The 23,666-nt window shown below is 50.0% G+C and overlaps 1 protein-coding gene across 2 annotated transcripts; it reads right to left on the reverse strand.

Moving 5' to 3' along the window:
- Positions 1-23,666, reverse strand: VGLL2 (vestigial like family member 2). Of its 2 annotated transcripts, none has more exons than XM_069606629.1 (4): positions 23,244-23,666; positions 17,644-17,983; positions 7,451-7,939; positions 1-1,742 (listed from the first exon to the last, which is right to left on the reverse strand). In XM_069606629.1, exons 1-4 carry the CDS (start codon positions 23,322-23,324, stop codon positions 1,699-1,701), a joined length of 954 nt encoding a protein of 317 aa, XP_069462730.1. In that variant the 5' UTR covers positions 23,325-23,666; the 3' UTR covers positions 1-1,698. The 2 variants fall into 2 exon arrangements, with proteins under 2 accessions (XP_069462730.1, XP_069462729.1); XM_069606628.1 differs by having other exon boundaries at positions 17,644-17,986.

The following is a 23,666-nucleotide window of genomic DNA, read 5'->3' on the forward strand; positions in this document are numbered from 1 at the left end:
ACAAGGGAGGCATGTTGTATTTAATGTGGTATCTTCCACAACGCAACTTTCAAATTTGTTCAATAAACACAATGGGACGGAAGGAGGGAAAGAACGTGAAAAGCGAAAAGAAGAAAGAATAAAATAGGGGTGGTGGGAAAAGAGGGGAAAAGGTTAAAAAAAATAAGCGAGCAGAGGGGGGAGGGAGACAGAGTTAAATATACGAGAGGGGTATAAACACAATAAAATAATAAAAGAAAAAGAGAAAGAAAGAAAGAAAGAAAGAAAGAAAGAAAGAAAGAAAGAAAGAAAGAAAGAAAGAAAGAAAGAAAGAAAGAAAGAAAGCGTGTAAGCAGGGGAGGAAGGTCGCGTGTGCGTGGTTGTGCGTGCGAGTTTTGGAAGAGATTGGGGAGAGGAGCGAAAGATAGGGAAAAGTGACAAATTAATCTAAAGAGATTCCGTGGGCCTGATATACAAAAGCGTTTTCAATTGGAAAGCCCCACTGAAAAACGCGCTGGAATCTCAGGCCCACAGTGCGTGCAAAGAGCGGGAGCAAAAGCAAACATCATTTAAAAAACATGGCAGAAAGAAAACATAGTACGAAAGGCAAGTAAAGAAAGCAGTTGTAAATAAACAATTGTGGAGCGAACGGAAAGGAGGCAAATCGGCGACAATTGGTTCACAGTCTTCCAGTTCGGTGCCCAGTGCGGACAGACGCCCCTTCTGCCACAGTCCAGTGTCTTCCGGGCGGATGGCAGAGGCCCGCCGGTGTTCCCCTGAATTGCAAAGTGTTTGGTTAAAAAAAAAAACAGAATGAAACTGATTCCGAAGCAGTTCGAGGCGCAGAACCCCATCCATCTTGGACGCCATGTGTCTAGAGTTTGAACAGTTGTCCGAGAACAGCTGCGCTCCTGCAAACCCAGGGCAGGTGGCCGCCGGTAGCCCCCTACCACTGCCATAATCCACCCAGAAGGCTGCTGGCCTGGGAGCTTTTAATAGTTCGGGTGGTTTATTTTCCCAACAACCTTCTTCCAGGCCAAGGGCAGTGTACATTGTCCTGCATGAACAGTCTTTCTACGAAAAATAAAATATACACATCCAGTTCTTGTTTTACAAAAAAATCAAAAGTATCTTAGAATAGGCAGCAGCTATTTGACCACTGTCACGAAATAATTCACATCAGAGTTCTAAAAAAATATTCACAACAGCAGATTAAAAAGCAAAGTCTTTTCTTGTACGGGGCCGCCTCGGCCGTTTACTGCGGCGTGCGGTTTGTTCCTTTAAGGCTGACTTGGGCATCATGTCGACTTCACAAGTATATTTTCTGCAGTGAAAGACAAACGCGCGGTCTCCCGGGCCCTCGAGCCGGCCGGGGGAGCCCTGGCCCGTCTCCCCGTGGGTGGCCCATGAGTTATGCCCCCCCCCTCTCCTGACACGTGCTTGAGGGGCATCTCTTCCAGGGGGGCGCTGGCACTGGTGGGAGGAGGGGCGCATTTGAACCCACCCCTCTCTGACGGTCTGCTGGCCTTGTTCTGGTTCAGAGTGTTTCAGGTCAGCTCAGAAGGGCTCCGCCGCAGAAGGGGTACCGCCGAGCTGCGACCCAAGACCACAAGCGGTTACACACCCACGGGACTGCCGCTCGCCCAGTGCCAGCCACACTTCCTACCAGGCCGGGAGGGGGCGGGCTACGCAGGGGAGGGAGTCTGAAAGGAGGCCCCTCTAAAACCAGTACAGATCCTTGCTCTTATCCTGGGGCTGCAAACCTGAGAATGCAAACAGGTGGGAAGAAAAGAAAAAAAGGGCACAAGATGTTTTAGGACAGAGAAGAAATACAGGCCAGTGTCATCCTGTAGGAAACAGAAAGCTGGTGAGGCGATAAAGCGTGAAAAAAGCATCACAAAAGCAAGGAAACAGTGTAAGGAGAAATATAGCAAAACACAGAAGCAAGGTAAAGAGTGCCGTGCCGGGAATCACACAGGCTGCAAAGGGGTGTCTAAGGGAGAACCCTTTCCCCAAGCAGTTTGTGGCACACCGTGCCCCCCACCCCCCACCACGACCCCCAGAGCAGAGCAACTCGAATCTCTCCTGCAATACGCCCAAAGGCAGCAGCAGCCTCAGAGGCAAGCCCTGTGCTCTGGTCCTCACAGGGTGGCCTTTTACCAACACTGTTGCCGTCCAAGGCGCCTTGGGTGAGCTCTGTATGCAGAGGCGTTGCTGGGGGAGGGAGCGGCTGAGGGGGCTATGGCCCCAGGTCTTTTGGTTGTAGACCCGGATAGAAGCTCTGGGGTTACAAACCAAAAAGGCTAGCTAGCCTCCAGTCCCGACAGTCCCAAAATTAGCCTAGCCCCGGATCTTTTTCAGACCTGGCAACACCCCTGTCTGTATGTCATCTCCTGCAGCGGATGGCCTATAGTACCCCCAGGCGCCCCCCCCCCACTCTCCCCATCAATCATCAGGACCCATACAAAGAAGAGATGAGTTCTGTTCCCCACCTATGCCTCCAGCAACCACCTAGAGTCGCCCAGTGGGCCCACCTGAGCAGAAGCGCTGGAACCACGAAGGGGCGTGGCAGAGGATAGGGTTCGGGGCGCTGCCAGTGCTCCAGATAACGTAATAGCATGCACCTTTACGCATTCCCGCATTTTGGGGGTTGCACGCCCAAACTTATTAGGGGAAAAAAGCTACACAGTGATGTGTCCCAGAATGCAAAGTACTGAACAAAGGTGCTGCTACTCAGAACACGGAGCCAGTTGGCAACTCTGACACATCTGCTGCCTTCTGCCTGTGTATACCGAGTGGCCCCCAGGGGTCTATTCTACACTAAACTACCCCATTGATCATTTTTCCCACCACCTGGTTACTCGGTATTTGCCCCAAATGCAAATGATAGTTCCCTAATGACGTCATTAGTTCCTTGTTAGCATCCCCCGCAGGCCCCCATACTCAGTTAATGACTCGGTCTCACAACCTGCTCTCTTGTCCCAGGATTCCTACCCTGCGCTCAAATTAGTAACAGGAATTCCGTCAATGGTGCCAAGCCCTAACCGCTGCAGCTTAATACACGATTATATTAACCCTTTAATTGAGCGCTAATTCAGAAGGTCGTTCATTGAGGGAACTCAGAACTACAGCGCGCACAGCAACCCGTCTACGCATGCACAGTTATCGGGGAAGGTCCTAAGAACCAAGTTCCCAACGGGGCGGTGCTCACACCCCAGGAAACCCACACACGTGGATGACCATCTGATGAGTAATACAGTGAACAAGAGGCTGCAGACACTGCACTCTGTAAATGCTGAATCACAGGACATTAGCACCAAAGGATCACTAATGAAGGCTGATCAATGTTAAACATCACTGTATGGCCTTCAAAAGCACATCAGGAGTCTAGTAATTCCTAGCTAAAAAGGTTACCTAGGAATGCCTTGCATCCGGCAAAGAGAAATGGATGGACACAGGTGTGCATCCACCCAGCTGGGTCAGTAGAGCCAGGCTTTACTCCCAGCTGCCTCAATTGGCCTCAGAAACATTTCTCATAGGCCATCATTATCACACCCAACCAGCTCATTCATTGGGCAAAGTGCATTCATGGACCCAGTTCATTTATTGGCACAGATAGTTTGTTAATGTGCCCATGCTCATGAATGAATCCCAGCTCACATGTGCTCATTAACAGCCTGTAGAAGCTCTCTAATTGATCCATACCTGCATGTATTGGGGCAAGCGGTGCATAAACACATTGCACGTGGTCAAACCACTCATTAATATCTCCAATTGAAGGCCCTGTTTAATATTTAGGTACGTTTTGGGTTTTTTTTTTGGTAACCAACCCAATTTTCAACATGTGCCTGATTTATACTTAAATTCTTAGGATGGTGTCGCAGTTGTGTGAGGCAAAAAGAGGCAAAAGACCCCAACCTCTTAATATAATCAAGACAGCAAGACTGGCCTCACATATTAAACACTGCGCCACACTTGTTAGGTCTATAGCAATCCTTTTTAGTTTTTGCAAAGCATATTAAAATACAAAAACAGTGCCCTCTAGATAATACGTGTTTCAACACAAAAGTGCCTTTTTCAAATCAGGGCAAATGAGGTCTAAGTTCCAAATATAGGTTCAAGTCTGGGGCGCCAAGTGTTCATGGGTTAAATCCCCCTCCAAAGTGTGCACAATGGCACCCACGCTCGGTGAAATTAGATACTTCCTTCGTTTGGTACTACTGAGCCGTAGACATAGAGCCATTCCTATATCCATAGTCTTGGTTTGTTAGAGCTCTGGACGGAACATAAAACCTGGGCCTAGCCAGTGAAAGCCCATGTATGATATGATAGGTTATTTATAACGCGCTTAATACCCAGAGGTTTCTGAGCGCGGGCCCGGGGATCCAAGCTGCGTTGCCCCGTGTCGTTTTGCTTCCAAGGCGCGCACGTTACCCCTGAGCTATCCTCACGAGACATGTACATGTTACTTAGGCCACCCCCGTCTACACCAGGACACGTGCTGAGGCTATTGTTCTGGAAGAAGCCAGGTTAGGCTGCTTGCTCTAATCCCAGTATGTTCAGCACCCCAAAAGCCCTGACATGGCAGCAGCATCCCCTTTGAGGTAAGGAGAGTGGTGCACAAAGGTGTGCACGGGGCTTAACAGACTAAGTGCCAAAACGATCTGGAATTGGAAAAGCTTAGGCTATTTGCCTTACTTGACATTTGCAGCAATAGGGTGTGAGCCTCCCGCTGTACATGTCCAAGGCAGGCGCCCTAATCCTTTGTACAAGCCGCGCAGCAAGAGGATTCTTGACTCCTCCGCTAAGAGGATGAGAACAGGTCTCCATTCTTTGTGGCCCTTCCTTGCTAGCAAAAGTGGAGGAGCCACATCACGGAGGTACTCTCGGGTCTGCTATGGAGTCCCTCCTACGTGCCTCCGCTGTGCCCAAGGGGGCCCTGCACAGGTCTGGCAACTCTGAGGTAGGATCCAGAAGCCGGCACTTGGGTCTGAAAAGCGTGGGAGCTCAGTGGGCTCCCAGAAAGACCAGCTAATTGTGAGCTCCGGCCCCCAAACCTTGTGCTATTTATACAGTAGCCTGGGATTCTAGTTCTTCCCCACACACCTTTGGGAAATAGAAGCTACAGAGCTTCCTCGTCAGCTTTCCGTGTTCTGTAGTCCATACTCGCAGGACTGCACAAGTCCTGCAATCACCCAACACCTGAAATGAGACTGACAGCAAATGATACTTTCTGCCACATAAATGGAGCCAGCTCATGTGTTGGTCTCTGTTTGCCTTGAGTGCACTAAATACTTGCCACGGGTAAGATAATAATTGCTTCCACGAGATCAGGATTCAAAACTCGTCTCATCTCGGTGATTAGGTTTCCCTCGTAAACTTGGACTTTATTCGTTGTCGCAGGTTCCTCAGTTGGTGCCAGGTGATCATTTGTGCAGAAGTTCATGCATGGTCCCAAACGCCCCAGGTGCCTCTCATGAAGTTCCTTAATAGCCCCTAGCTAATACACAGAGCTAATGAGATCATGAGTTCATCCCAGAACTCAATAATTGCACCAAGGCAAATGTTCTGTATTAGAATCCTATTTATCGTCCCATAAAAAAATAAATAAAAACAAGGCAGAGAGATCAAACGGAAGTCTCAAACGTGTTCATTTATTTCTGGGGATACAGGTCCTTACTTGCCCCAAAAGCACCCTTACTTTCGTTCCCCATCCCTTAGCCGCCCTCACTTTGATCAGCAAGGGACGGTGGCGCATTTAGCAGGAATGAATATGCGGTTGCAGCAATCACATATAATAAAGCAGTTTTAAGTACATACAGATAGGAGCCACCCACCCCATTGGAGCAACTGCTTGCCTTCTTCCCCTGCCTACTGCTCAGTAAGGGTCTTGGAAAGGAATCCTTTCCCAAGTCCCACCCCCACCTTCGTTCAATAGCTGGCAGGCTATACATCTGAGGGTAACCCCTGGACAGCTCTTGGATCATATATGTAATAGGCCAGGACCCAACTCTGCTGCCTAGAGGGCCAATGAAGACCTTCTGTCCTCCTGTGTCTTCTGCCGAGGCCGTCATTCTAATCCAGCGGCGTGGAAAGGCCAGTAAGGCCCAGCGGATGACAGTTTGTCTCGGCAGGATAGCTCAACGATAACGTACTTGCCTTGGAAACAAGACGACACGGAGAAACACACATTCGATCCACGGGTCCGCGCTTAGAAACCTCTGGGTATTAAGCGCGTTATAAATAACATATCATATCATACTGGGAGAACAGGTTGAATCGTTTTATGCAAACGCACACGTGTGTCCAAGCCCCGGATAGTCCACCAATGACTCACAATCTGGCAGTTTGAGAGCTTCTTCCGGCGGGGTGTTACCCTTTGGGGACCTCAGGAGACTATTTCAGATGCCCTTTCTTCGCAGCGCATGAGAAGGGAACATTAATGGTCGTAGAGCCACCAAAATACAGACACACCTTGCCTGAGACTCTCCTAAGAAGGCCGGCATCTAGGGAGCTTTTACAGTGAAATGTTCAGCTAGAGCAGAAAGATCCTTGCTCTAGATATAGGGAGTGAATCAGCTGTGTCAACAACTTTATTATCTCCATATGAACTTAGAACAGAGCTGCGAATGGCCCTACCTGGGACTCTTAAGCTGGAATCGTGAAGCCCTTCTCCTTGACTAGGCTTAGGCTAGTCGAGTGTGTGTGACCTAAGGCACCCCCGGGGTGATGACCCATGAGCAAACCAAGACATCTCGCCCGATTTACCCAAAAACCGAATGATAACCCGCTGCGTCCTTTGACATGGAGGATTGGCAGTGCAAAAGATGCGTACACCTGGATGCAGTGCCCTGATCCAAAAGGCACCTTCCTTATTATTTTAAATTTTAGTTTTGATAATGAAGTGTGAAAATGTGATGAACACAAACACCAACCAATGTGACAACACTACACAAAGCAGACCCAGAAAGCTTGAAGAGAGGACAGGAAGCCGGTTTGTAAAGAAGTCAGGTTTGATTGTGGGGGGCAAGGATTTTTACTGATGTCGAGAGGGGACTGAGTTGTCATGCTGTGCACATTATCTCTCTAGTAATGGTATGTGGCCATCCCTTGTTCTGCTCAACTACCATTCACCCACTCCTCTGCCCATCCATCAGCCAGTCTAATGTGGCTGCCCATCATTCTGTCCACCCAGAAGACTAGCTAACCATTTATATAGGGGTTCAGTACATAGTATTGTGTCACTATTATTAGTGATTACTTTTCTCTGCCCTGCACCAAAGCAGATCAATTTCAAGTCATGTTTTAATAGCTCTGTGTATCCATTAACATCTGTCGAGAAAAGCGAGCCCGGTCCATGGGGGATTTTTCAGACAATGCGCCAAAGGAGGGACTCACCAGCAGAATGCTGGGACACGTGCGCTCTGTGTTTGCTGGTGGAGGAGGGCTAGTCCACATGCCTTGTCCTTACCTGTGTCCACATTGAGACTCATCTCTCCCGGTGGCCCTGGAAAGGGACCAGGCGTTGTCCATGCAGAGGGCTCGCCCTTACCAAGGTCACACTGCGGGGTCCCTGGTGGCGGTGGTAGCCGATGGGGCCTCACAGAGGTGGGTACAAGCAGGGAGCTGTACCGAGGGTCAAAGTGGCTTCCATACACTTCGTGCATGGTGGAGGGTCGCGTGTAGGCGGCGCCCTGAGAGCTCAGGGAGTAAGGTTGGTGGTGATGGTGGTGGTGGTGGTGATGCGCTGGATGGTGCCAGGGTTCTGGGGGGCCTTGGTGGAGGTGGCTATGTAAGGAAGCTGCGGCTGCTGCAGAATATGGGTCCGAGCCAAAAGGCAGCTCTGGGTGAGGACCAGCCAGTGGACTTCCCATAGAGGCGGAGGGCACAGATGGCTGGTAGGTGCTGTTCCAGAAGGATGGAGGAAAACTCCTCTGGCTCATCGGATACCCTGAAGCATCTGAAGAAAGAAGAAAGGGGTTAGATTGTGTGGAAGAAGACCTTGCCTTCCATAATATCAAGGCACACATTCGATTTTTTGTAAATGATTAGCAGAGCTTGCTAATTAAAATGTTCCTGATTATCAAACAAACCTATTCGTTTAGCAATTGTGTGCTGATATTTTTAATGTCAGCAGAAGTTATTTGTACCCAGGACATAAAATGAGCAACAATACAACATTCTTGTCACCGATGAAGTATGGCTTTTGTGAGATGAATGTCTGTAAAATGTAAAGTGGAGCTGCATGAATGGACACGGGTTTACAATTATTTGAAAATAACCTGTCTTGCCTAGCACCCCCAGAGGCCTTTGGAGCTGAGGAGGTGTTTGCTGCTGCTGCACTCTCTCCCTAGTAGCCCCTTTGAACTTGCAGTGAACAGAAACAATTGGGTGGAGAGAGCCCTGGGGTCAAGAGAGGGCGAGCTATGCGCTCAATTAACAGGCTCATTTAAATAGCTAGCTGTGCTACACAAGTGTCCATTTAATTAGCAAACCTACAGAAATGCATAGCAAGTTGCTGTGTAATACTGCTTATTTTATGCCTTGAACATGCACCCTAGAAATAAGTAACACAGATAAAGAAATGTGGCCCAGACATCAAGTCATCAGTGCTTTCGAGTTTCATGCTGTGCCTTGCCTTTCCACGCAGACTCCCCTTGCACCCGTCACTTTATGCCGCACATAGAGTGGCTGACTAGTTAGCAGCAATCTGTGTGTAGTGGAGTTCCTTCAACAGCACGCAAATTAGGAATTACAATTCTAACACATGGTCTGGACACAAATGCCTCTCCTCGCTCACTTTACTATGTCTTCTTGTGATTTGTATTCTCCTCTATAGAGCATCTTTTTAGTATGAACGTTCACCAATTCAGACCTATTTAAAAGCTGCTAAATACTGCCATACAAGAGAGAAAGGACCCCCGCCATATGTTATGTGGACATTGCGAGTCGCAGTAGAGTTCTTTGAGCATAAAAATAAATAAACTCACATTTGTATATAGTGCTTCATGCTGCATTTCTCCACTTCTAAGCACTGTAATAGTTGATGTCAGTAACCAATTTAAAGTTACTAAATGTATCAACTTCGGAAAGATGAAGTGCTCTGTTGTGCCTGCTGGGGTTTGAACCCACGAGTGAAGGTTGCATATATATACCCGAGGCGAGCAACAGCTGAGCTGCCAAAGAAAGCAAGACTGAGCTCCTACACAAGGTCACAGACCTCTGAGGCAACATGCCATATCCTTTTCAGAAGAGTATTTTTTTTTATTGTGTTGTAGTCAAAAGACTTTTCACAAATAAGTAAAGAAAGAAAGCAAAAAGAAACATAAAAGGCCCTTACAAAAGAACCAGGTGTAAAAGAGGAATTATAGTGCATGTCCCCCAAGACGCCACCGGAACGTCAGTGCTTGGTGCCATGCTCTCTATAATGCACGGGCGTGCTATGGTGCACCCCTGATCAATACATGTGCAAACGGGTGTGTATTAACAGTATAAACGGCTATGGAGTTTCCAGAAAACAACTACTTAATTAACTTTAAAACGGATGGAAACATGCAAATAGATTAATCTACTCCTGTCCTAAACTCCAGCGATGCATTAAACGGAGAAAGGCCTGTTTCTTTCTCAGACGGGGGCCTTACTCACAGAAACGTTCTATAATGGCACAATCCAATTGGAAAATGCTCTGTTAATTAGGCCCAGCCACCCCCAACTGATGTAACTACGAAGTTCATATGGATGCAATCTATCAAGAGAGTCTCCCATCGTATTAAATGATTACAGGACAGGCCATGTTTTTCCAAAAGAGGGTCTGATTTAACCCCTCTACCCCCCCCCCCCCCCATTGAACAACGCTTTGTAAATCAGGCGCAGAGGATTGTGTACGAGATTCCAGAAACGTTTGTTTTTCTCCTCTGCTTCTAACATGATGAAATGTGGAGCAGTTCTGAGTTGGTTCGCTCGTCAGAATTGCAGTGGCTCCCATGCCAAGATCTACTGTTTAGGAGCAAATATGAACGGTTCCCGATTGGCCGAATAACATTCCGTTAAAGTGCCATTAAACCGATAAGCGACCGGTCTGGCACATTTATTTGCATTAGTTTATGGCGGCACTGCGAGATGGGACATTGCAATTTATTAATCTAAGACTAATAATTCAAGCCGGACAGGAAATCTCTGACGCAACGACGCCTATTCTACGTGGACTCACAAGAACAAGGCTGAGAGGGGGCAGATCCTCTGTCTGAAGGGAGAGGAACTGCTCATACGGGCCGTTTCTACCAGCCACCCTGGCCCTCCCTGGCCGCTGAGTGATGAAAGGACAGCTACCTGCCCTTTCACTCCTCCTTTTTAGTGCATATGTGGCCTGGAGGTCCACAGAGGAAGGTCCTGTTGAGGAAGCTGCTGCATTAGAGTGCCCGGAGAAGTGCAGGGCTCATTTGGACACCCACGAGTCAATGAAGGAAGCTCTCAATATGCTGTGAAAATACAGTTGGCATTGCCAACCTCCCCAGTGTGATACCCACACGAGTGCACCTGCAGCTCTTCTCTCGGCAGGGCGAAAGGCATGGATGAAATCTCCAGCCTGCCAGCAAGAGTTTGTCACTTTTGGGGCAAGGAGACCGAGCCTTATGTATGCCCTCGCTGCCCGGGCTGTGCCGAATCTTCCCTATGACTTCCTCTTAGTGTGAATGCAAGAATCACCCCAACAACCATTTGCCAGCAACGGATCATACACTCCAGTGTAGCCTCACTCTCCACCATGTACCGCCCCGGGTGAGTTTAACAGAAAACGATTCTCAATCCGGCGCTACTGGGCAGACGCTTGTAAAATGCACACTCCACTCTCTCTCCAATTGAATATGGATTTGTAGCTCGAAAACCCACCTTGGATTGAAGGGGGTTGAAGGGCAGTGTGTTACTTCACTATGCCACGCAATCCGCTACTGTGCACCCACCCCCATAATCTCAAGTCTTGCACACCTGCAGGCCTGAACATGATCATCTCACCAAGGTGAGTTCCAGAGTTGCCCTGTGGAGAATGTTTACCAATTAGTTGTGACTTTGTGCCCCGGACTGATGGGTGCTCAACTAGAGCACGCCATGCAGGTTGCCACCTACTACCTGGCAACAACCTGCAAAACCTCGTTTAGATAAGGCGCTGTGATTTATTTTATATATTGTGTTGGTATACCACTGGTATGAAATGATATGATATGGCATTTATAGCGCACCTATACATACACAAGTGTTTCAAGGCGCAACGAGGCAAGGGAGGGGGGACAGCGGGAGGACAGAGACAACGATCTTACTAGGCCAGGTGTCACTGAATTTGCGCAAGTTCAGGGGAAGGGGGGAGAGAGAGGGACAGTGCAGTACATGGGATCGACAGTAATAAATAAATAAATGAAATAAATAGAATAAATAAAGCAATAATTGAAAAGTTCGGCCAGCTGGCGGCAAGTGCAGGGGTAAGTGCAGACATCAGGTGTCAATGCTGGTAGGGGACTGTAGGCATACAGAAAACAGTCCCCAAGTGCGGGGGTTGCTAGGGGTGGTGCTACTTGGGGAGGCAAGTTATAAGGCAGGATCATCGTCAAGTGGAAGGCTATTGATTATGGCCCATTCCACACACTTGCTGGCGAGATGATCTTTTGTCAGGCCCAGCACTTAAAAACGTGAGGGTTGGCTGGAGATAGTTCCAAAGGGACGAGCCTGGAGCATGGACTGATCTACCCCCTCAAAATGCACTTATATGGCCTAATTTTGGAAGCTGACAGTAAGGGTTTGGTTGGATTTTAGGGGATCATAATATTACAGGCACAGCTTTGTACCGCTCCATAAAGGAGTTCTGCGCAGAGTTTGGAATTAAACCTCTTTACTTCGAGTCAGTGCAGAGACTTCGGTGTTGGTTGTATGTGGTTGGAGTTTTTGATCCTGCAGATGAGGTCAAAAGAAAGGTTTTATTCTCTCTAGAATTTGGCTACTGTGGCGTTTGGAAGAACCCCCCATAGATACCATTAGACTATGCAGTTTAGACCCAGCGTGAGCAGGAGTGCAATTGCGGACGCAAGAGAATTAAAAGTAGGATACTAGGAAGCATGTGTAGGTGACAAAAGTGATTTTAGTAATGTTATTGTCCAGAGGCACATACAAGAGATCAGGAATGATGGCGGTTCATAGTTGTAGAAAATGTTGAGATGAATCAGGGAAGCCTATGTATGGAGGCTGGTTAAAGGGGAGTGTGGTGTGTTTGTCATGTCTCAATATCAAGACTTCCACTTTCACCCACTTGTTGTAAAACCCTTTAAACTTCCTCCAGTTTTTCACCTAATGTCCCGACTTAAGTGGAAAATGTCTTAACAGGCTAATTTTGATGTCACAAGTGTTGCGGATAGCTACTGAAGGTTTGCAGAGACTGGATTTGATGGACAGATTGAAGATGTCACAACAGGCTACTTCTGATGTCACAAGTGTTGCGGATAGCTACTGAAGGTTTGCAGAGACTGGATTTGATGGACAGATTGAAGATGTCACAACAGGCTACTTCTGATGTCACAAGTGTTGCGGATAGCTACTGAAGGTTTGCAGAGACTGGATTTGATGGACAGATTGAAGATGTCACAACAGGCTACTTCTGATGTCACAAGTGTTGCGGATAGCTACTGAAGGTTTGCAGAGACTGGATTTGATGGACAGATTGAAGATGTCACAACAGGCTACTTCTGATGTCACAAGTGTTGCGGATAGCTACTGAAGGTTTGCAGAGACTGGATTTGATGGACAGATTGAAGATGTCACAACAGGCTACTTCTGATGTCACAAGTGTTGCGGAGCGCTACTGAAGGTTTGCAGAGACTGGATTTGATGGACAGATTGAAGATGTCACAACAGGCTACTTCTGATGTCACAAGTGTTGTGTATAGCTACTGAAGGTTTGCAGAGACTGGATTTGATGGACAGATTGAAGATGTCACAACAGGCTACTTCTGATGTCACAAGTGTTGCGGATAGCTACTGAAGGTTTGCAGAGACTGGATTTGATGGACAGATTGAAGATGTCACAACAGGCTACTTCTGATGTCACAAGTGTTGCGGATAGCTACTGAAGGTTTGCAGAGACTGGATTTGATGGACAGATTGAAGATGTCACAACAGGCTACTTCTGATGTCACAAGTGTTGCGGATAGCTACTGAAGGTTTGCAGAGACTGGATTTGATGGACAGATTGAAGATGTCACAACAGGCTACTTCTGATGTCACAAGTGTTGCGGATAGCTACTGAAGGTTTGCAGAGACTGGATTTGATGGACAGATTGAAGATGTCACAACAGGCTACTTCTGATGTCACAAGTGTTGCGGAGCGCTACTGAAGGTTTGCAGAGACTGGATTTGATGGACAGATTGAAGATGTCACAACAGGCTACTTCTGATGTCACAAGTGTTGCGGATAGCTACTGGAGATTTTCAGTGTCTGCATATAACAGATCGGTGGAATACGTCAAAGCAAGCTTCTTCATATGTCACAAGTTTTCTAGATAGGTACTGAAGGTTTGCAGAGACTGGATATGACGGATATATTGAACAAGTCACAACAGGCTACTTATGCTGTACAAGTGTTATGGATAGCTACTGAAAATGTGCAAAGTCCGCATATGACGAATCGACTGAATACATCGCAACAAGCTACTTCCGATGTTACATTTGTTGTGGCTAGCTACTGAAGGTTTACCGAGACTGGATATGACGGATCCATACAATGAAGTTTCTATCCTCTGCTCTAATCAGAGGTAAGTTTACACCCATGGCTGTTTCAGGGAGAGAAGCGGTTTGTCTTGTTGCGGCCAATGGTGCCTCTGCAAGAACCGAGCAGTCAGGTGCTGCAATGAGAAGAACACTGAGGATTTAAGTGATTTGTGGCACTGAAAGAACACGACAACCTTTGTGGCACTTCAGCGGTCACATGGGTCTGTGATGCGATATTCAATATTAACGAGCCTGCTCTTCCTCGAAAGATCCCGGAAAGCCACATGCCTTTGAACATTCTCCCCTCTCCATTTCTGTGCTATCTATAATAAAGGGCACACCAACCCCACCCCCGTCCATTGGCACAAACACCCTGCTTAGCGGCAGCATCACACTTCCAACACTAAACATGGTAAGACAGCAGGGAGCTCCAGTTTCCACTTGGCGGAGAGATCTACCTATGAGGCAATGCATGTGATGAGTGTGAAGCAGAAGGGAAGCGGCGCTACATGGAATGGAGGCCTTCCGCCACCATACACGAGTTGCTATTAATTGAACTGCTGCGATGGCTGAAATGCAACAAACCGTTTCATTTGCAGTGTTCCTTCAACGGCCCTCTACAGTCTCAAACAAGCTTGCTCCGCGCGACCAGCTGCATGACCACTGCGCCACTTGCACATTTTAAACCAAGCTAAGAACTTCTGCAATGTTTGCCTGGATGTTTATATAGAATGGGCCTAGCTAGCGAGGAAGAAGTCCCTTACCGAGAAATGTGGACGATTGAAGGCATGTATGGCTTTCCTTCTGCATTCTTTTCGCCATACATTTGCGTCGTCACCTTTACCTCTTCATACCTTTGCTTCTTCTGCATTTCACGTCTTCTAACATTCACTTCGTCATTACAGGGGGAGACTCCCTGCACCCCCTCCTTCGTTTCTGACCCATATTCTTCCCCCTGCTCCACCCTTGTCCCGAACCCTAACCTTACAGCAAACCGTACCATATCCCTTGCCACCTTGACAGTGTGAAGATGCAGAAGAAGTAAAGGGAAGAGGAAGTACATGCAAGAAGACATAAATATCTGGTAAAGTCGATTGAGGTTAGGTAAGTGTAGATGAAATGTTCTGCGTGAATTAAAGGGGGGGGTGAAAGACTGTCCACAAACAGATGAGGTAAAGGCATAGGGGAAGTAGGCTGGGCATGTGCCCGGCTTGGGAACACGGTGAGCAGGCAAGTGTCCATCAGGGGGCAATGTGGAGTCCCTTGCAGGCCTGCATTTTTAGTGCCTTTCTGATGCACTGGTGCATTTCACTACACATTCTTGCTGCATGAAGACCACCTTGTGGGAGCATTGCCTCATGCTAAGCGTGGTCGTGATCACCCAGACAGGGACAGTGAAAGCAGGTTCCACCCACCTAGGAGCAGACATGTTGCAGAAACCAATAGCACAAGTAACTCAGACACTTAAGGCACGAGCTGTGGGGTATCGCCCTCGGAAAGGTTAATAGAAACAATGTAACAAGGACGTATATGACAATAAAACGTTGGCATGTATTTAATAACTCTGCTAATGGCAGAGGGGCAAACATTCGAGCTGCAAGCTACTAGCCAGCCATAAAAAGGTGACTCGCCGCCTCAATTCTACACGTGCACTCTGCACAACCATTCCTCACTCGCCAAGAGTGAAATATCACCAACCAGTGGCGAGTGAAAAATGTGCACCCTGTGCAAGGCATACCCTGAGGAGCATCCTGTCCATTAGAGATGCCACTTCAGTGTGCACGTGTTCACTGGCAAGGCAGTGGTGTCCTCCACCTGCACTGAAGATGTTTTCTACAGCACACGCTGCCTATATAATCCCAGGCCCCAGTAAAAAAAGAAAACACACAATTTCCGTCTAAAAGGCATTTTTGGAGCTAAAAGGGCTAAAGGTAGGATGGAGTGAGAGTTCAGTTGGTTATAGCACCTGCTGCAGAGCCTAGGAAAACCCAGGAGCGCAGGCGGGGCGACACTTGCTAACCTGATGCATTGAGGACGCACGCACTGGTGTATCTGAATGAACATGCATTGCTTGTAGATCTCACAAAGCAAAGCACTACGCAGGGACCAGGAGAGTGTTGCCCTCATAAGCCACGGCCGCCTTTAACTCTTGATCGAGAGCAGCGCCTGGCAGCCGTGTGCTCCTTCCCCTATAATAGCCCTGGCCTCCCATCCACATGTCAGCATCCTCTTGTATCCAGAATAGACTTCCAACAACAGATCAAGGCGAGGGGAGCCCTTTCCAGCAGCCCCGCGGGCGGTGTAGCGTTACACGGCTGGAGACGACCCCAGGGCGGCTCGGTCTATATTAAAGCAAGGGCCTGGCTATACTTGGAGGTTTTGTTTGCAGTGTTATTTTGAATGTAGGCACTTTGCCACGCCTGGGGTCTGGAACCTGGCTCCCAGTGGAAGCCAGCCCCCTCATTGAGCATGGGCCTAGCGGCAGCTTCTGCCGGCGTCTTGATGATGGGGGCAGGTCTTTTCTGAAGGGCCTGGAAGGGATAGTGGGCTGTGCAGATTTTCTTGGAGACTTCATCTTTACACTGTACCAGTCGTTTGGGTTGTGCTGTGGCTAGTCGTACACATGACATGTTGCCATGGCTACATAGATTTCGGTGGATGGAGAAATTGGGGGAAAGTAATCACCCATTGTAATTCAGGTTTTTCATAGGCGGGTGACTTTTTGTTGCTGCTTAATGGAATGCATGCAAATATCCCAGTGCTTTCTACAGTGCAAACAGGAATGAGAAGCAAGGGGCTGAAGGGAAGAGGGGACCAATGAAGGGGGTGTGGGCTCAGTTAGAGTCCCAGATCAGCAGCTAATGGATGTTTCTTGAAGAGTGGTGTCTTCCTTTCTTTCCCGAAGTGCTTAAGGGAGAGTGTCACCCTGTTGTGTGATGGGCTGGCAGTCCAGACTAGGGGAGTGACACGTGAGGAGACTTGTATGGTTTGTCCTTTCTCCCTTGCAATGCGTGTTGTCCAGCCTGGCTAGTTGAAGGCGCCCTGGTTTCCCTGGCCTCTGCAGGTGGGGAGTTCATCTGCCGGGTAGGATGGGCTCTTGCTACTTAATGCCATGTGTGCTGTGCGGGCTGTCTTGGAGGTAGTGGGGCAGCTAAACCTGTCCCACAGCGTGAAAAGCTAAAAGGTCTAACACAATGGTGGTGTGGGTACCATGACTTAAAGCCGGCCATCACAGAGGCCAGCGCGGAGTCAGTGCCCCCAAGGAACCTGCCTCCTGGCTCTTGGGGTGAAGACCTTTGATGGGCTTGGCACTGATCTTTCCAACACATGGAACAATTGGCTGCTGGATGCATATGAAAGTTCTGGTGTGATTTGTATAAATAGGTGCAGTACTGATCTTTTGGGAGATGTATTCGTACGCTGGCAACCAGCGCGTACTGGGGAGGTCTGCAAATTCATCTAATCACTATTGTGTGCCCTGCAATGAGCCTGGTGTACCCAGCGCGGGATTATGTGCTCTCGTTATCTGTGCATGCGGGACCATTCACCTTTGTGCCCACACCTGCGAGAAAGCTGAGCAAGCCATGCCAGTGAACCCATCCCCCAGCGCTAGAATAAGGCCTTAAATGGGAAGTTTTTTCTGCAGGGAGGGAAATGTGTACTAACTAAACCCTCGCACGCTCGGCCCATGTTTGCAAAATGTATTCCAGGAACACAGGTGTAAGGTTTTCAGCTACAATTAAATAAAGCATTCATTCAATGCAGAAAGCAATGCTCGTTCTGCATATTTCTTTCAGTTCAACTGACTTTTGCGTGCAGACTTGTTTGACTGTATTTAGTGGTGATTTTGTTGATGTTGTGAAAATGTCGGCTACACATTAGAGGGGGCCTACTGGAGTGACTGGGGAGGGTACTCACCCCTCCAGGCGCCGGAGCTCCGCGAGGCCTTGGCGCTGCTGCTGCCGCCGCCGCTGCTGCTGCTGCTGGGCGAGTAGCTGCTGGGCTGGCTCAGGGCCCGGCTGAAGTGCTCGTCCACCACGGCGCTGATGTCGCCCTGGAAGTAGGTGAAGAGCACGCACCTGGAGCTCAGGTACTCGGCCTCGGGCGGCCGCTCCTTGTCGGGCCCGCAGTCCTCCTCCTTGATGCTGGCCGGCGCGTGGCTGGAGAAGGAGCCGCCGCCGCCGCTGCTGCTGGCACTGCTGCTGGCGCTGCTGCTGGCGCTCTCGGGGGCCTCCTGCATCTTCGAGTAGAACGCCAGCTTCTGGAAGGGAGAAGAGCAGAGGCTTGTAGGACACTGCGTGCTTCTGGGGGCAAGGCAGCCAGCCAGCCATCAATGCATGTCTATACTCCACGCACCACGAATGCTTGCATGCAACACATATGACAGACAGCATGCAGGGGTGGACTGCGAACCAAAAGAGGCCCCGGAAATAATGTTCAAAGTGGCCATATATTACACATTTTCAGCCAGCCCAACCCTTTTCCTATAGGAACATTTGGAAATGAATACCACACTGAAGAGGCACAAGGTGCAGAGGCCCACCGGGAAATCTACAGAGTTCCTGCTAGGCCAGTCCAACCCTGACACCATGCAGGTGCCCAGAGCTGTGGGCTAATCGGGTCTATCTGGGAACGTGGCGTTCAGGCGCGTTGCGCCTAACATGCGTCGGCCGTCTGTCCGCCTGTATGTTCACCTGTCTGCTCATGTAGCTGTCATTCTATCTGTCCAGGCATGAAGCCTGTGCATCTGTCTGTCTACCTGTCAATCGACGCATCGGGCGTTGCACCCATCCGCCCGCCTCACCCTCTGCCCACGCGAGCCTTTCTATCTGTCCATGAATCAGTCTGTCCGTCAGTCGGTAGGCCTGCCTGTGTACCCATCTGCCTACCGGCCTACCCGCCCGTCCACCGAGCCATCAGACTACCCGCCTAGCCACGATTCCATGCTGCACAGACGCCAATCCACGTCCGTCAGTGTCCATGCGACTCCCCCGGCCTATCTATCGCCTTGCCCGTCCACCGAGTGCTCAGTATGACTTCAGTAGGAACAGAGACCCAACCTGCCGATGGCGTCACGCGGCTGCTGGCCATCCACACCTAAATCCCCCAGATCTCGGGGCGGCCGTGTGGTGGGAGGCCAGCCGTGCACAGTGACGTCCTCTCCTCGAGTCCTCGTGCCGCACCGCGGGGGCCGGTGGGCTTAGAGGGGCAGCTGCGATGTACCCGAGACCGCCTGCGGGGAGCGTGTGCTCCAGGGGTGCCCATAAAACAATGCGCTCGGGGCAGGCATGTCCGCCAGCTGCACGACTGCCATTGCCACGGCGCGCGCTAAAGACCACCCCTGGGCTGAAAAGGGCATGTATGTGGGAAAAGCATGGCTTTCATGGCAGAAGAGGGTCCTGCATTGGGCAGCACCGCCTCGGAAGCCGCAGAAAGTGGGGCGCTCCTTCTTCCCGGCACACTCTCCCACATAACGTGCGAATAGTGTGCAGCAAAGCGGCCAAAGCCCGTGGCAGTACAAAGGGTCGCTCAATCGCGCGTTGTGATTGTGTAGATGTCCAAGGGATTCGTTGGCCATTGGGTGTATAAGAAAGTGCTACACAAAAGCAGACATATGTCCCACCGTGCCCTTTTCGTTCCTGTGGAGGTTTTTTTTGGGGACCTGCGCGGTGTGGGTGAGCAGCCGGACGGTGTGACCCGCGCGCCTGTTTGCCGCTTAACGTTAACATGTTGTTCTCAAATGGTAGGACGAACCACCACATCGACAATATAGGCATCTCCACCCAGGGGTCAAGTCCTAAAAATTAAAGTGGGGGGGACTCATGAACAAACGCAATGATGTGACGCCGCAAATTAGCATATCATGGTGACATATGCACATTTCATTAAATTGCCTTTGCATAACCACCCAAATTGAACAGGACATGACATCAACACACACACAGAACCAAGAGAGGATATTTTCTAATAGTGTTTTTGAAAACTTTGAAAGCTGTTCATGTTTTAAACTCCAAGAACCAATACAAATGTTTTCCCTGGGACTTGCAGTGCCAAAAATGGGACATTTCACCTTTAGTTGTTTGCGATTTTTCACCGGGTTATATGGTGCAGGGGTGACGTGTCTGGCCTACAAATCTGCCGACGGCAGTTTGATCCCTGAGGTCAGTTTAATTCATAAATTCAAAGAGGACATTCAATGTCCATTTTAGCTGGGGGGACTGAGTCCACCCTCTGAATAAAGTGGGTGGACTCCGCCCCCCGCGGGTACCCTCGACTTGAGCCCTGTCTCCACCCCGCACGCTTGGACAACCACGGAAAGCAGCGGGCGAGGCCATGTCGCCAGCGCAGTGAACATTTCACAGGTGCGCACCCCGACCCCAGGAATTGCTTGCAGAAACTGCTGCGGAAAGGCCGTCCCAACGTTATAGCACATTTTATACCAGCCATGACAAGTCAACAATATTAGACCGGTAGTTCGACATTTGGGCAGTCGATATATATGTGGTAGTCGGGATTTTCAGTGTAAGTGTGTGGGCATCCCAGTTTCCTGGCGCTGGCAATTAGACTGTAAGGACGCCTCGCAGGGGTGCACGGGAGGAGGGTCCGTGCACTGGCCCCACTGCCTGTGTAATTCAGCAGGTCTCCTGTTGGCTTTCATTTTGGAGGCGTCTAGCGCGAGTGGCGAGCGGACCGAGAGTTCTGCTGACACCGGTGCGTGATCTGCAGGTCACAGGTGCGCGCCCCGGTGGGTTCAACTCGGCCTTTAATTCTTCCTTTGATAAAACGATTCCCAATTGATTTCGGGTAGAAATAACGATGTATAACATTCAGCAGAGCACTGCGTTTTTCACTATCCCGGAAAAGAGTGTAACCCACCGTCCTACTCGTGCATTGCGATCCACGGGGAAAGGCCTGTTGGTGAACCCCACCCCCCACCCTCTCTCCTGGGGAGATAAACGTTTCCCTTCAGTGGGTCCTTGCTTGGAATTCCCTACCCTGTCAGCTGCGGCACATTAACTCTTTAGCCACCTTTAGGAACCAACTAAAAATCTACCTGTTTAGATAATCTTTCTGGGCCAAGTTAAAGCAGGTAACCTGTGTTGACTTCATGTAATTTGGTCTGTGCCCTGAGTTGTCTGCCAGGGTCCTCCCATGGGGAAATGCGCGTTACAAATATACACATCAAATCATCACATGTTCTAATTAAATCGCTTCAAAGCTCTATGTAAAATGGATTATTCTATTACTGCCCTGGTGGGTGAAGGGAAGGGGGAACAGGTCCGCAGCGAATCCCCCTGTCACCAGGAACACCTTTGAGGTAAGAATTGGTGGATCAAACTTCAGTGGCAAGAACTTTATGACACGAGCGGGGGGCGTTGGGGGGGGGGAGGCTTTGACTTCCACCAGGCATGTGGCCCGTGGATAACAGGATCAGACGAGGTCAGGAGTTTCGAGGTCTCCTTTTCTGTTTATGGTGCTACGTGGTATGCGATGGGGGTGGGGGGGGGGGGGCGCTTAGGCAGAGCGTTAGCCGCGGAAGGTGAATGAACAGACTACCTGGTCCTTGCGGGCCTTTCACAGTGCACAGTGCCCACTGCTCTGTGTGCAGTGCAATGCAGTCCGTGCAGCGGGGAGTGTGGCTTCACCAAACGCAACGGAAGGCATCCCAAGAGACACGCACGCCCCGTGCGTGATGACCCGACATCCCCTGCACTTGCAAAGCCACCAGCCCCTTATTTGTGTTCGATGAAAATGTGAATCGGATAAAGCATTTCATGCAAGCAATCACATTTTTGAAGGTTTATTTTTTTAAAGAATTGCGCGCAATAATGCCCGCCACACCATCACAATGATCCAGGCGGGCGAAGCCCACATCAGCACGGGTGCGGGGGTGGCGTTAGAGTAATCGGGGGCTGCGGAACGAAGTCTGGCAGAACTGCATACGGCACTTAACTGCACACTGTCCCAGCCTTAAACGTGGCATTTCACCTCGGCTCATCGCCGCTGGAGACTGGACATGATTGAAACACAAACAGATCCCACTGTCACCGAAACGCCGATTCCACAAGATTCCCGGCGTCCCGAGCCCGTTCCCGCAACGCCTTGCACGACGGAGCGTGGCCGATGGCGGGCTGGGATGGCCACCCAGCCCTGCTCGCTAAAAGATCCGAGCAAGCAGCATTTCCGGGTGAAAGGCGCTGAAAGAAAGCAGGCACGTGTTTAGTTTCCCAGAGGGGAACGAATTTCGTTCACAGAGGTTTCTGTGTAGCAGAGGGGCCCCCGAGGCCGCGCCCTAACAGGTGCCAGGCTCCCTACGGGCAGGGACAGCAGCCGCGCATCGGACGCGCACAAGGCGAGCAGCTAGCGCTGCGATCCAAGCAACGGGGCCCGGTGTGCTTTACGAGGTTTCACCCAAGCAACAACCCACCAAGCCCCATTGAATTCCTTCATAAACATGCCCAGTGCAAAACACGACCCCCTCCCTCCCCCAGGCGGCTTGAAGAATTCTGTCTGATGAGGTCGGTTCATTCGTTTTTAATTCGCCTACTCGTACACATTCAAACTATGATCGGTGCTATATCTGACCTCTGACCTAACCTGTCGTTCGTCTGTGTACATGGACACGTACCGGAAAAAAAGCAATATAAGGAAAAGAAAAAGAAACGCCTCGTGCCTGCACCAAATCTTTCCAGCTAAGGGTGCAGGGCGTTTGCACGATGTGCCCTCCCTTCAAGGTGCCCATTTAACAGTCGTTCCTTCTAATACCCGCAGGAGCGCTTTCAGTCAGCATGTCGGGCAATCTGATGTTTTAGAGCAGTTTATGGAACGAGTAACGGACGCGCACTAGAGCGTCTCTCGCATGTACCGCGTGTGGCTGTACACTATGAGAGCGGTCAGTGGCCCGCCCCGGAGACTGGCAACCCCTCCGAGAGGCTATAGTCATGCATCATTACAACGCTCGCACCCAGTGCATCATGCCTCTTGCAGTTATCTGAAGCCAAATGCACCAACACTCTCCACTCGTATCGTTGCCCCCTTGGCAAGCCTGAATCAAACACCCAGTGCCCTCCCTCCAACACCCGACTTCCCCTCCACTGGCAAGCCGGCGGGTCCATAGTCTGCAAAGTGAAGGAACCCTTTGAGGATGGAACTATCAAGGGGGCCTCTTAAGCTCCAGCTGGGGGAGTGCGTTCTCTTAATGCAAACGCCACAGATTCCGAGCAACGGACAAGCACTTGCCAATCAGCGCGCGCCCCTTGATGAGATGCAGGGTGCTAACACTGTGCCATTAAAAAAGTAACAACGACTAAAATATGACATTTGAAAATAAGGGATGAAAAGAACGAACATTCCCCAGTTTGGACACGATAGGAGCTGCTACTTTGAAAAGGGAGACCCTGAAATCGGGGCATGCCATCTCTGACCGGCGGTGGTCATTTTTATTTATTTATTTATTTATCCATTCGTATTTTGAAAGCGCAAATCAGCCCGAAGGCATCGTGGCGCTAATAACATACCTGGTGGTAGGGGCTATACGCAGCTGCAAAGTAAGGCTGGGGAGGACCATACACCTGGTACATAACATCCAAACAGCTCATGGCTGGAGGCAGCTGGGGGTGCCGTGAGTGTCCTTTCAACTCTTGCTGTGCAGGAGGGCGACTGGTGGCTTCATGGGCGACTCGGAAGGAAGGACGCAAAGCCCTAGAGCATGGCTGCGCGCAAGGCTGTGCGGTGATGGGCAGCGGTAAGTCCTTCTGCTGCGCCGCGCTCTCCCCGGTGCTGAGCAGTAGCGTGGTCCTGTAGGAGCAGCCGCGGCTCTGCCCACAGAAGGCATTTAAACCACACGCACAGGCGCGTGACGTTCCCCAGAGCAGGGGAGGGAAGGGTGGGCCGTGCTGACCAATAGGAGAGCGAGCCGGTCCGAGCGCGTGGCCGCTGTA

The sequence above is a fragment of the Ambystoma mexicanum genome, chromosome 4p (assembly GCF_040938575.1).
Source record: "Ambystoma mexicanum isolate Mex_15411 chromosome 4p, UKY_AmexF1_1, whole genome shotgun sequence".
NCBI classification, from domain to species: domain Eukaryota; kingdom Metazoa; phylum Chordata; class Amphibia; order Caudata; family Ambystomatidae; genus Ambystoma; species Ambystoma mexicanum.